The sequence below is a fragment of the Bos mutus genome, chromosome 12, assembly GCF_027580195.1.
Source record: "Bos mutus isolate GX-2022 chromosome 12, NWIPB_WYAK_1.1, whole genome shotgun sequence".
Lineage (NCBI taxonomy): Eukaryota > Metazoa > Chordata > Mammalia > Artiodactyla > Bovidae > Bos > Bos mutus.
Genome location: NC_091628.1, coordinates 32,235,534 through 32,247,580, shown reverse-complemented (window position 1 = coordinate 32,247,580; position 12,047 = coordinate 32,235,534). Strand labels below are relative to the sequence as shown.

Here is a 12,047-nt window from a genome sequence, read left to right as displayed (position 1 = left end):
TAATCAATTAGTTGTTTTAGTTGTCTAGAGGGCTCAGATATACAATTTCTCCTTGGGAATGGAACCAAACCAAACTTTAAAGATTATACTCAGTATACTTCAGTTAAAGTTCTAAATCATACAAATGTTTATCTAAGCAGCTAGAGGCCTAGTAGCAGGCTCATGTATGCTGTGATTTTTACAATGATTATAATCATCTGAACGGGTTTTTTTTGGGTGAATTTGTGTTTGTTTTCCCTAGGAGACCCTTTTTCCAAATCAGGATTTTATATAACAAATGCAGTATTTTAGTAGTAAATAGCTAACACTTAAAAGTATACTTCATATGGTTGTTCTAACCAATCAGATTTGCAGAGTACACAGTAATGCTAAACTTATTCCATTTAAAATGTTGTTATGTAAGTTCAGTTCAGTTGCTCAGTCATGTCTGACTCTGCGACCCCACAGACCACAGCACTCCAGGCCTCCCTGTCCATCACCAACTCCTGGAATTTACTCAAACTCTTGTTCATTGAGTTGGTGATGCCATCCAACCATCTCATCCTCTGTCATCCCCTTCTCCTCTCGCCTTCAGTTTTTCTCAGCATCAGGGTCTTTTCAAATGCGTCAGTCAGTTGTCATATAACATTAAAGACAACAAGATTTAGCAGGAGAGTTAAGAAAAAAAAATATTTGCCCCAAATAAAATAAGCAGAGTTTTCTATACGAATGTTGGAACGACCAAGTACAGTTTTTTACGTGTCTTAAAATTATGTACATACACTCATATCTCAAATTACTGTAAAATTCAATGATATAAAATTCAAAAACAGATTCAGTAATCTATTTTTGTCTTATGATTTTTTAGGAATATACATTATATGCATAAAGCAAGGACCAGCCGTATGAAACAACTATTTGAAATTCCTATTAAAAACAGTAAGTCCTTTTTCATGGTCATCACCATGAAGGCGAAATTACAGGTTTCCTTCATATACTTCAATTTCAGTTCAGAAATGAGAACGAGCCTGTGGGTACAATTTCTTACAAGTATTAACTAAACCAGAAACCAGTGACAAGTCTGTACTTAAGCTAGGAAACCAGGATACACCTGACAGGCCAAAAATACTTCTGCTGTTAAGGGGTGCTTTTCTCAGGGTCCCTGTGACATTCCAAAGGTAAGTATTCTCTCAAATACTCTCCTTACACTAAGAAGTCATTTGAACACACAGGGAACTTCCTGTGGTTTTAAGCAGACCAACAGATGTTTTTGTTTAATAAAGAAATTTAATTTTACTTAAAGAGATTGACTGTGGAAGCTCATTTAGCAAGAAGGAACTACAAACCCTCTTTAAATTTCTGCAACTTAAGTGAGACAGTATCAAAATTCTCAGCACAAGTAAAAGACCTTGGAATATGTTACAAAACCAGTGAAATACTGAAGAAGCAGGGATAAAACATACAAGAATTTTAAAAAGATTTAGGGTAGTCTTCCTATTCTAGAAGATAAAATTATATGCTATACATGTAGCTGTCAAAATTTATGAGTTATGTGTTTAATATTCACATGTCTAATTCTGTTTTAGGCAAGCTACCTATAGTTGCTAAGTACAGGCTGTCAATCATTGTCTTCATTATGCCTTTTCAATTATGTAAACTTTACATTTAAATGAGCAAGTTAAGTCCCACTTTCAAACAGAACTAAACAAACCAAAGATTTTTCTGGACAATTACTTCTCATTAATCACCTGGCAGGAGGCCTTCCCCACCAAGAAACTACTGACTGAGGGGCTGAGACAGGCACTCTCCAAAGTGGCAGGATGCACACACTGCACAAACACTTCTGTGCACCTTCTCCAGGAGTGCACAGCCCTCATTAAAGTCTCACCAGCTTGTAATGACTTATCCTTGGAGGGTGGATGAATTCAGAACCATGAGCAGGCGCCTCACCTTATGCGAGCTGGGTCTATTGTAAGGCAGCGTCTGTGTGTGGTGCTGGCTGCTGCTCTGAGTTCCTGCCTCTCGGACGGTGCTTCCAGGCTGGGGTTTCCCTGGTCTGGCAATTGTTAAACTCACCCTCTCCCCGCTGGCCTGGAGGAAATACAGACACAGCCACCAGTCATTACCGATGTTTCTCATTTCGCAGAGCACAGGTACTTCCCATCACTACGCCAGCGCCTTGCCTGGGGTGGCTGCAAGTGCCTGGTGGCAGGAGGAAGGGAGCTGGTCTTGTGAGCTTATGGTTCAAGGTGTCTGCCGCAAAAATACACACACAGCTCTTGGACAGACCCACCCCAGAACCCCCTCCCCAACAACCCAGGCAGAGCAGTCCACCTCCCCAAGGAGGTGTTCTCCCTCCCCAGGACTTCTTGAAGGGTAACTCTCTTTTAAAATGAAAACAAAACATGCAAGTCTGTCAACAGGAGATGACTGAGTCAATCAGCTGGTGAAGATCAGGACATAGTTCTACACTTACTTTCATAGTTAGGATGTTCACAACATACTGCAGACACAAAGCTGCGAATTCAGAACTCTGTGGACATATACACTCAGGAGTTTGTAAGGATGTTCTCCAAACAATGTTGACATTGCTTGCAGTGTTTAGTGCAAAGTCAATTTTAACATATTTTCAATATTTTATCTTTGGTATTTTATTTCCACTTTAGACACAGAATCTATGTTATTTTTACAATCCTCAATAAGATGATTGGAAGTGAAAGTTGCTCAGTTGTGGCTGACTCTTTGTGACCACACGAACTGTAGCCTGCCAGGCTCCTCTGCCCATGGAATTCTCCAGGGGATCTTGCCAACCCAGGGATCTAACCCATTCATTTTTCTCAAAAAGAAACTTAAATTGAGCAACTTGAGTTTTCTATGCCTTGGGGAAAAAAATCACAACACAAATTATGATGTAACTATTTAAATTATAAAAATCCAAATAAATGTATTACTGATGAAAAACTTTAAGTGTGTTTTCTACCTGTGTAACTATATTTTCCACATTTTGGTTAGAAATTTAGAACACTGCCTGAGACACAGTCAATATATATTGCTCTCTTCCTGGCTATCTTACTGAACTGACTTCTCACTTCAAAAAGCATATCCAACTCACTCATTTCCTTTAACAAATTTCCAAACTGGGTTAACTACCCCCCACACACACAAGATAAACTGTTCTTAGCAGGGCAGCAGCTGATGCGACCCACAGGTATAGCCCCTGGTGCCCTGAGTGCTGCCTCTGATGTGAGGGAATGTCAAGGCATTCGATTTCTTTAAGCTTGACGTCTATGAAACAAGACCAATGCCTGAACCTCCTGTCAGTGCAGTATGGCTGTGAGCATGTTTCCTGAAGGCTACATTTAACCAAAAAGTGGAAAAAAAAATGGAGTAGGTTAAAGGAGAAGTGAAACTTTCTCTTAGTCTTAAAACCTCACTGTTATTTAATTCTATGTACATACACATATTTCATGACTATCAACCTACCTTAATTTCAGATATTCAATTAACGGACGCTTGGTTTCCACTGCAATATGTGTTGTGCCTGCTTAAAAAAACCCATTTTGCTTTACCTTCCTGTAAGGCTGTGGGAAGCCCCCCATCTCCCCACTCCCCCTTAGATGCCATGGCATCCTAGAACCTAAAGATCTTCTCTGGTTTTTAACTCATCTGTTTTGATGCTGTTAATGAAAACACATTTCTTTTCTCTAATAATGACAACCTACTTCCAGAAAATATTATATTTAAAAAAAAAAGACACTATAGAGATACTCTGAAGAGTAAGTTACCTTCCCCTATTTTTATGGACTGAGAAGTGCAGGGGAGTGGAGACACCAGGTGAGTCGCACCCTCGGTGACTACAGCCCCTGGGGTCTTGCTGCTCCCACAAGTCCACATGTGAAGTGTGGACACCACCACCGGCCACCTGACACCAAAGGGCCTTTAGAAACAGCCCACCTAGAAGGTCACAGGGATGCAGATCAGCTGGGAAGAGGCAGGACTAGCGTGGATTAGACAGTGTGGAAGAATTTAGGTGGCCCGGCTGGATGGTGAGGTGACGTCACACCACCCCAGACCGATCGCTGTTACCTGCTGGTGAGAACGCGCGCTGAACTCCGAGGGGAGACTAGGCAAGCGCAGTAGGCACGGGCAGGGCTCACCTGGATGATCTGGGCAGCCAGCTCAGGCGTCCCGTGCTTCAGGTCGTGGCCATTGATAGCTAGCACCCGGTCGTTGCTGCTCAGCCGGCCATCCTGGGCCGCCAGCCCGCCTTCCAACAGGTCAAGGATGAAGACGCCCGGTTCGTCGGTTCTGCGCACGAGTTTGATGCCTAGCTGCTCAGCAGAGTCCCGCTTGTGCAGCACCACTGGGAAGACCTCCTCCCGGGGCGAGCTGCCCTCGGGGTGGCCGTGCGCACGGCTTCCGAAGCGCCTCTCGCGAAGCACGGTGAGCTGCAGAGTGCTGCAAGGCTGCGACAGCACGGCCCGGGCATAGTTGTGTGACACACTGCTGATGTTGTAGTTGTTGACCTGGAAAGAAAGCATTAGGACAACTCTCATTTTGCCAAGTTGTGGAAATGTGCAACATTTCCAAAGGAGACCAACCTTGTGAAAAACATATACAGTCATTATTTACAAAGAACGCTTTACAAAGACATTCTAAAAGACAGACTTCCTAAAATTAACTTAAAATGAAGAGCAGTATATAGAGATTGGTAGTTCAGATCACAGCCTTTAATGATAGCTGGATAACCTGTGGTGGATTTCAGAGCTTGTTTGAGTGTCTCATGTGTAAAATGTGTTTACCACTATCCACTCCACCGAGTCAGGATGAGCCTAACTAGTCAACATCAGGTATGGCAAGGGGTGATCAAAGACTAGCTCTAGTGGAACAGAAACGGAAGGTCTACTGGATTACAAGTTTGCTTGATCAAATTGAAATCCACTTAAGTTAGAGAAAATAAACTTAAGGAAACTGATGCATTCCAAATGTATCTCATTTCAGATGAGTGACTTTTACTTTAAAGCAGATAATCATAATTTCACTCTAATTCTTTGGCTCACAAGTGTAATGTATCTAACAAACATAAGCATAATTTAGTACTCACAGAACACTTATTAAACTTTGTAACTCTGAAATAAGTACAGTGACTGATCCTTGGACATGTTACATCACTAAGAAAATACACTCAGCTCCAGTTGTTTACCCAATGGGAGGAGATTAGCTCTTGTATTTTTCACAGTGAGAGCTGTTCCCAACCCAATGCAACAGTGAGGGGGATAAGGCTCTGGCTGAGGTAGGTGTGATCACCTGAACTCCTTACATTTTTTTCATGTTAATCTACATGAAGCGAGGCCTCCCCACTTCCTGTTAATCTAGGGTTGATAGTTCTGAACACTACTACCTTGAAATGTTGTTTATTTTGGCCTGTTGATGTCTTTAAAACTTCAAATTCATAGGTATCATACACAAACTTGCTATTCTCTCAAATCTGAGCCTTTTGTGCATTTGGTAGCTACCCAAGCCCTCAATAAGAACACTTTATAACACGGGATCAAGTACATAATTAAAGCAGTGTCTAAAAAGACTAGTCGGCCATGGATCCATGAATCAAAAACCATTCTTTCTGTCTATTCAGCTAAGAGCGACCTAGCTCTCAGCTCGTATTTGTCTTTCTTGCATTCAGATATCACATGACTCTGGCCAAAACTCAGTCGTAGCCATGTGAAAGCATACAGCCTCTTAACTAGCCTTGAGCAGTAGGTGTGGAATATCCCACAAGGGAAAAAAGTTTTCCCTCATGAATGTGTGGTTGCTGGAAAAATGCAGAGAAAGAAGAGACCAAATAAATTATTGTTTCTAGGCTTTGTAAAAGCAGTGCCAGAAGAGTAAACTCTACCATTTTGGTTAAATGTGCTTTGTACCAGTGTAATCAACACATGGGGCTTCCCTGGTGGCTCAGACAGTAAAGACTCTGCCTGTAGTACAAGAGACCCGGGTTCCATCCCTGGGTCGGGAAGATCCCCTGGAGAAGGTAATGGCAACCCATTCCAGTATTCTTTCTGGAGAACCCCATGGACAGAGGAGCCAGGCGGGCTATAGTCCATGGAGTCACAAAGAGTCGGACATAACTGAGCGACTCACACTTTCACTTCACTTTCAATCAACACATGGGCTGTGGTTATTTTCCTTTAAAACTGAACATGCCTCAATCATTGATGATAACTCCAACTGAGAACACTCATTCTTCATAATGCTCTTAAAAGTTGTATTATCTTTAATTGTGACACTGATGTAATTTATACCAGCAGTATTTTTTTTCTTCCAACTGCTCAAAAGGCTGCATCACAAAAGGCCCTGAAGGTATATGGGTCTCCTAGTCAAAGAGCCTATTTAGCAGAAGAAGGTGTGTGTTTAATGTGGGAAAACCAAAGCCACACCTGTTACTGCAAATAGTTTGCTAAAATAAAAGCACAGGCTTGGAGCTCTTTGCTCTATAAATATACCATCTTCACAACTCTCAGGTATTTTCAAATTGGGCTCCCTGTATTATTTATGTAGCTCATACAAAGATAGAGATAACCAGATAGTAACAAATTCCAAGAAGCCTCCTTTCCCGGTATTCACTTCTGCTGCTGCTGCTGCTAAGTCACTTCAGTTGTGTCCGACTCTGCGACCCCATGGACTACAGCCTACCAGGCTCCTCCGTCCATGGGATTTTCCAGGCAAGAGTACTGGAGTGGGTTGCCATTTCACTTCTGAGTGACCATTAATACTCCACACGTGGGTGAGGGGTGTGGCTTTACTTACTGATTCCAGCACAAACAGTCAAGAGGCCAAGCAGAAGTCTAGGCCCACAGTAGCAGAGATCCTTTTGAATTCATTAATCAGGTTATGTGTTCATATTTTGTTACCAGTTTGAATCATTAAACTGGATTTCAGATGACTATTACTAGAGTTATTAGTATTATGCCTCCATAAATAACAGTGCCTTGGAATTTCTACAGTGTAAATGTATATAGCTTTGAGTTAATTTTCAAAAAATACAGTCAATAATTTCAGATAACTGTAATGTTGAGTTATAAGGATTCAGTTATATTACTTAACACAATTCTCTAAAACAGAGGAGTAAAAAGTCTACTGCCCAACTATATTAGCTAACAAAGCCTAAAAAACTATTTAACCTCAGTTGTACTCAAATGCAAATGAAAACAAAGTATTTATTTTTACCTTTAAAATTTAGAAAAAGAGTACCTAATGCTAGTATATCACTATTGGCAAAAAAGAAAACAGAAAAACCCATGTACACTAACAGAATGGCTGGCAGTTGGAGAAAATGGGACCAAAAAAAGACAATATATGAGCTGCAGAAAAGGGCAGCTGGGCTCTTTTCTTTTCCTGAACCGCCCGCATGTCAGGATGTGGGGGCAGCCCGCGGACCCAGCCTCGGGGCTGGGAGTACAGGTGAGGTACCCACAGGTTTTGCCAGCCTTGTACAGCTAGAGACTAATGTCATAAGGTGAGAGCAATCACAGCTGTGCAGTGAAGCGTGCGCTTACTGGTAAACACTGCACAGTCAAGAAGCTGAGTTTACATAAGCAGGACTGTGACGCTTCCTGTACCCTGTTTCTTCTTAGTATTTCTAAACAAAACCCTGCTGGAAAGTTCTGTCTGTATCAGCCGTGCTAAGGGTTTGGGGTCCAAGTGTTACAGTGGGGATAACATACCTGAGGGGCAGCATACACCTAGGGGTGAGGAAATTCCTAGAGGTTCCAGGTTTACTTCAATAAAGGAGGTGGTTATGCCTGGCAGGATGTTAGAGCCACATCCACTCCATCAGGGTGGCTGCGGTCACACAGAAAAGACAAGTCCACTTACACAGTGCACTGTCCTGATGTGCCAAGTGATGAATGGAGCAATGAAGATGGTCAGTGGCTCACATAAGGAGAGGGGAGAAGGGCTAAGCAGAACTGGAAGGACGAAGGTGGACAGCCAGCACCAGGCTGGAACTTTATACCACACAGAAGCCTCACCTCCCTCTCCCCTTAGCCTTAAGGCTAAGAAAACACCACCTGTCCCGAGCCAGCTCTTGGGAAAGGGGAGAAATTGCAAACAAATTCTGACACACTTTGCATATAAAAATAGCAAAACTCACTTACATACAACGCAGGTCCCACAGTACCACAATGTTGTTCTAATCTCATGAGTAAGAACGAGAAAGCGCCAAGGTGACAGAGGAATTAAAACGAGTACCTGAAGAATCTGGTCCCCGGCAAGGAGGCGTCCGTCTTTGGCGATCACCCCATCGCGGTAGACTTCCTGGATGACAATGTTAATCAGTGGCGTTTCGTTGCCACCCACAATACTAATTCCTAGCCGAATAAAAGGATTAGACCGGTGGATTTCGATGGTGGTGATTTCACCTTCTGGTAAGCTAAGTGGTTGTGGTGTGGCTGCCGAGTTAAAAGTGAGAGAAAAATAGATGGAAAGAGAAACAACATTTTATATCTTGATTATCTTCAGGCAAAGAAGTCATATTACATTAACAGCTATGCAATACCACTGGATAAGAAAACAGAATGACAAACAATATCTGTGTGCTAAGATTATCTGAACATTTCTTCTCCTAAAGGTGATCAGTAAATTATTGCAACCAGCTACATACCAGATCATGAGGGGTGACACAGAGATCTGAAAGTTGTATTAAGAGAGCATCACCTCATCCTAACTGATGAGACAGTCTGGAGGGTGGTACGTGTGAAAGTCACTCACTTGTGTCTGACTCTTTGTGACCCCATGGACTGTATAGTCCATGGAATTCTCAAGGCCAGAATACTGGAGTGGATTGCCTTTCCCTTCTCCAGGGAATCTTCCCAACCCAGGGATTGAACCCAGGTCTTCCGCATTGCAGGTGGATTCTTTACCAGCTAAGCCACAAGGGAAGCCCAAGAATATTGGAGTGGGTAGCCTATCCCTTCTCCAGCAGATCTTCCTGACCCAGGAACTGAACTGGGGTATCCTGCATTGCAGGCAGATTATTTACCAACTGAGCTATGAAGGAAGCCCCTGGAGGGTGGAACAAATGTCAACAGCGCACAGCAGTATAAAGAAAAGACAGTTCTCGTATGTGGTCACCACAGGGTGAGAGGGAAGTCACACAGGCCCTGAGAAAGGGAGCATCTTAAAAAGGGGTTATGGCTGTGGCAGGCAAAATCTGAATTTGTATGAACTTCTTCAAGAAAAGTATATTTAACAGTAATTTAAGTATTTAAAAGTAAATACCCAGGGCCAACCACCAAGCTATGCCCAGGAGCCACGACTATAGGCTTTCCTAGCGGGCGGGAGTCGAGGGGACCACCAGAGCATAGCAGCAGTCAGAGGAGTGGCCTCGGCGTCAGAGACACACCCAGTCCTTCTCTGGCCGCACATGCTGACCGAGCAGTCTCTCCAGATTCTCCCTGATACAACCTCCCCACGGCACTGACACAGGTTTTGGGTCAGTTAGTGGATGGAGAGGGTCTGGCACGGAGCCTGACACAAGAGGCACTTAACTGGGGTCATTATTTTTGTTGCTCTTGTTATTGTTGTTTTCTTAGTCAAGAAGTGACAAGCAAACGTTTGAACACAAACACAATAAGACGCAGTTTAACAACCAGTGAATCTTGGACTGAATATAAGAGGGAGTGGAAAGGTCCCCTTTCTCGGGCTAAGTTCCACATCCTGCTTCCAAGCTGCAAGCTGTTAGAACTGTACCCCTAAAAGGGTGACTTCTGTGGTATGTGAACCATATCTCAAAGTTAATTGTTTAAAGAGGAAAACAACACATGTGGGAGGGCAGCGGGGAGAGGTGGGAAGGAAGGAAGGAACGCCTGATTTGAGACAAGGTGGAGAACAGAGGCGGGGGCGGCACGTACTGTCCCCAGCTGGGCTCTCTTCAAAGGCGGGGTTGTCCAGGCCGGGCTCCTCCGTCCAGGAGGGAAGGGATGCCGATGTCAGGGTCCGCCCTGAGCAGTCCGTTTCGGGTGATAAAGCAGCTGGAAGGTCTGTGACAGTGGTTCCATTTTCATTCTCGATCTCCATCTGAGTCTTACTAGTTTTTCGTTTCTCTAGGGCAGCTCTCCGATGAGAAGCTCCAGGACATCTAGAAAGACAACAGCGGGTGGTTTCCAGCCGGTGTGAAAGGGAAAAAAAAAATGACTAATAGTTTGTACCCCAACTAAACAACAGCAAAGGCTTCTATGCAAAAAGCACCTAGAAGTACCCTCAAGCAGTACATAATTCTGATCTTAATTTACACAGAAACTAAGTTCTTACCACTCCATGCAGCAAATTTAAAACAAGGCATCTGCACAAACAAGGGTTTGGTATATCTCAAAGAATACTTCAGTAAGAAGCTGTGTTTAGAATATATTAGTACCAGAAATACATACACAGTATACAGCACTACAGTAATCTCTGCCCTGTGAGGGCTGTCCTGAGGCTCCAGTTAATCCCCCTTTTCACAGGGTAGATGGCTGAACCGCAGTAGTAGGAACGAGCACCTTTCTCCACATGCCACCGGTGCCCTGCCTCAGACCCTGAGCACTGCTGGCCTCTCTGCTCTTGCAGCCAACACTGCACCTCACCCGCTAGGAGCAGAGATCCACATGAAGCTTCACCAGCTGCGGGAAGCTCAGCCAAGGCTCAGACTACCTACTATGACAGACACGGAAGCAGGTGAAAACATACCTCCTGGTTTGTAAAAGCAAAGCTGCAACAGGGGAATTACAGGTACGCTATGAAACTTAAAGAAGGTATTTCTAAGTTCTGGGGAAACTTCCATAAGTACCAAGAAATAAGAACTGTTACTTGGCTTGTTTTGACTTATTTAGGCAAACAAAGGGGGCAAGATACATGCTTGTTTAAACATTTAAAGAAAGTCTTATACACGCTGGAAATGCTGCAAGGTGCCAGCTCTTTTCCACATGACACCTCGACAAGACACAGGATGAATAATGAATGCCGTCTGAGGAGTGAGCAGGAGGAGTCAGGCATCTGTGAAGGAGAGGGCCAGGCACACACCCCCAGACCCTGACATAATTCCACAGACCCCATCGACTCTCCTACTGGGGGAAGAAGTTTAGAAAAGGTGGGGCAGGGTAGACGACAGTCTTGTGTTCAGGATTGCAGTCCTTCATTCAATGACAGCATTCTTAAAAAATCTACAATTTCAAACAAATTAAGTATAGAATTAAATTCAATTAAAGTATAGAATTCAATTAAAATTAGAAGCTATTCTCTAAGGATATGAGTAATACACGGAGAAGGCAATGGCACCCCACTCCAGTACTCCTGCCTGGAAAATCCCATGGACGGAGGAGCCTGGTAGGCTGCAGTCCATGGGGTCGCTAGGAGTCGGACACAACTGAGTGACTTCACTTTTACTTTTCACTTTCGTGCGTTGGAGAAGGAAATGGGAACCCACTCCAGTGTTCTTGCCTGGAGAATCCCAGGGACGGGGGAGCCTGGTGGGCTGCCGTCTGTGGGGTCGCACAGAGTCGGACACGACTGAAGCGAATTAGCAGCAGCAGCAGCATGAGTAATACAATTTCCCACATGAACTGAAGATTTATTTTAGGTCCTGGATTTAAGGTCTTGAGAAGGTCATTATTCAGTCTCTCTATTCGGCACTCTCTCCTGACTTGCTTTCCCTTCACCTTGCTTATAAGGGGCACAGTGGACGTTCTGCACTGCACTGCGAGGCAGCGCTCCACGGAGTGTTTCCGTAAGGGCCTGGCGAATATTTTTGAAAATTATATCACTGAAAAGATTACTTCTGTCGAGAAGTAATTAGAATTTAAAATACTTATAACTAAGATAGGTAAAGATTTAGTTCTCAAAATATATATCATACACAAATATCTACACAGACTAGAAAAAAGGACTAGGAACAGGAATTGAAGAGGAAATACAAACAATATGAACACCTGGGAATTAGCCTAACAAATGACTAAAAAAATCCTACAAAGTAAATAATCATAAAGGCTAAGAAATAGTTATTAAATACAGAAAAACAAGTTTAAAAAGCAAAA

The 12,047-nt window shown here is 43.3% G+C and overlaps 1 protein-coding gene across 1 annotated transcript in view; it reads right to left on the bottom strand.

Annotated features, from left to right (window-relative positions):
• LNX2 (ligand of numb-protein X 2) overlaps window positions 1-12,047 on the bottom strand; it is an 89,525-nt gene that overhangs the window by 22,821 nt on the left and 54,657 nt on the right. Inside the window, exons 3-6 of the mRNA XM_070380487.1 lie at window positions 9,891-10,117; window positions 8,230-8,429; window positions 4,137-4,505; window positions 1,930-2,070 (exon numbers count right to left, since the gene is read on the bottom strand). Of these exons, the coding sequence (XP_070236588.1) occupies window positions 1,930-2,070; window positions 4,137-4,505; window positions 8,230-8,429; window positions 9,891-10,117 (937 nt within the window). The remainder of the gene's footprint in view (window positions 1-1,929; window positions 2,071-4,136; window positions 4,506-8,229; window positions 8,430-9,890; window positions 10,118-12,047) is intronic.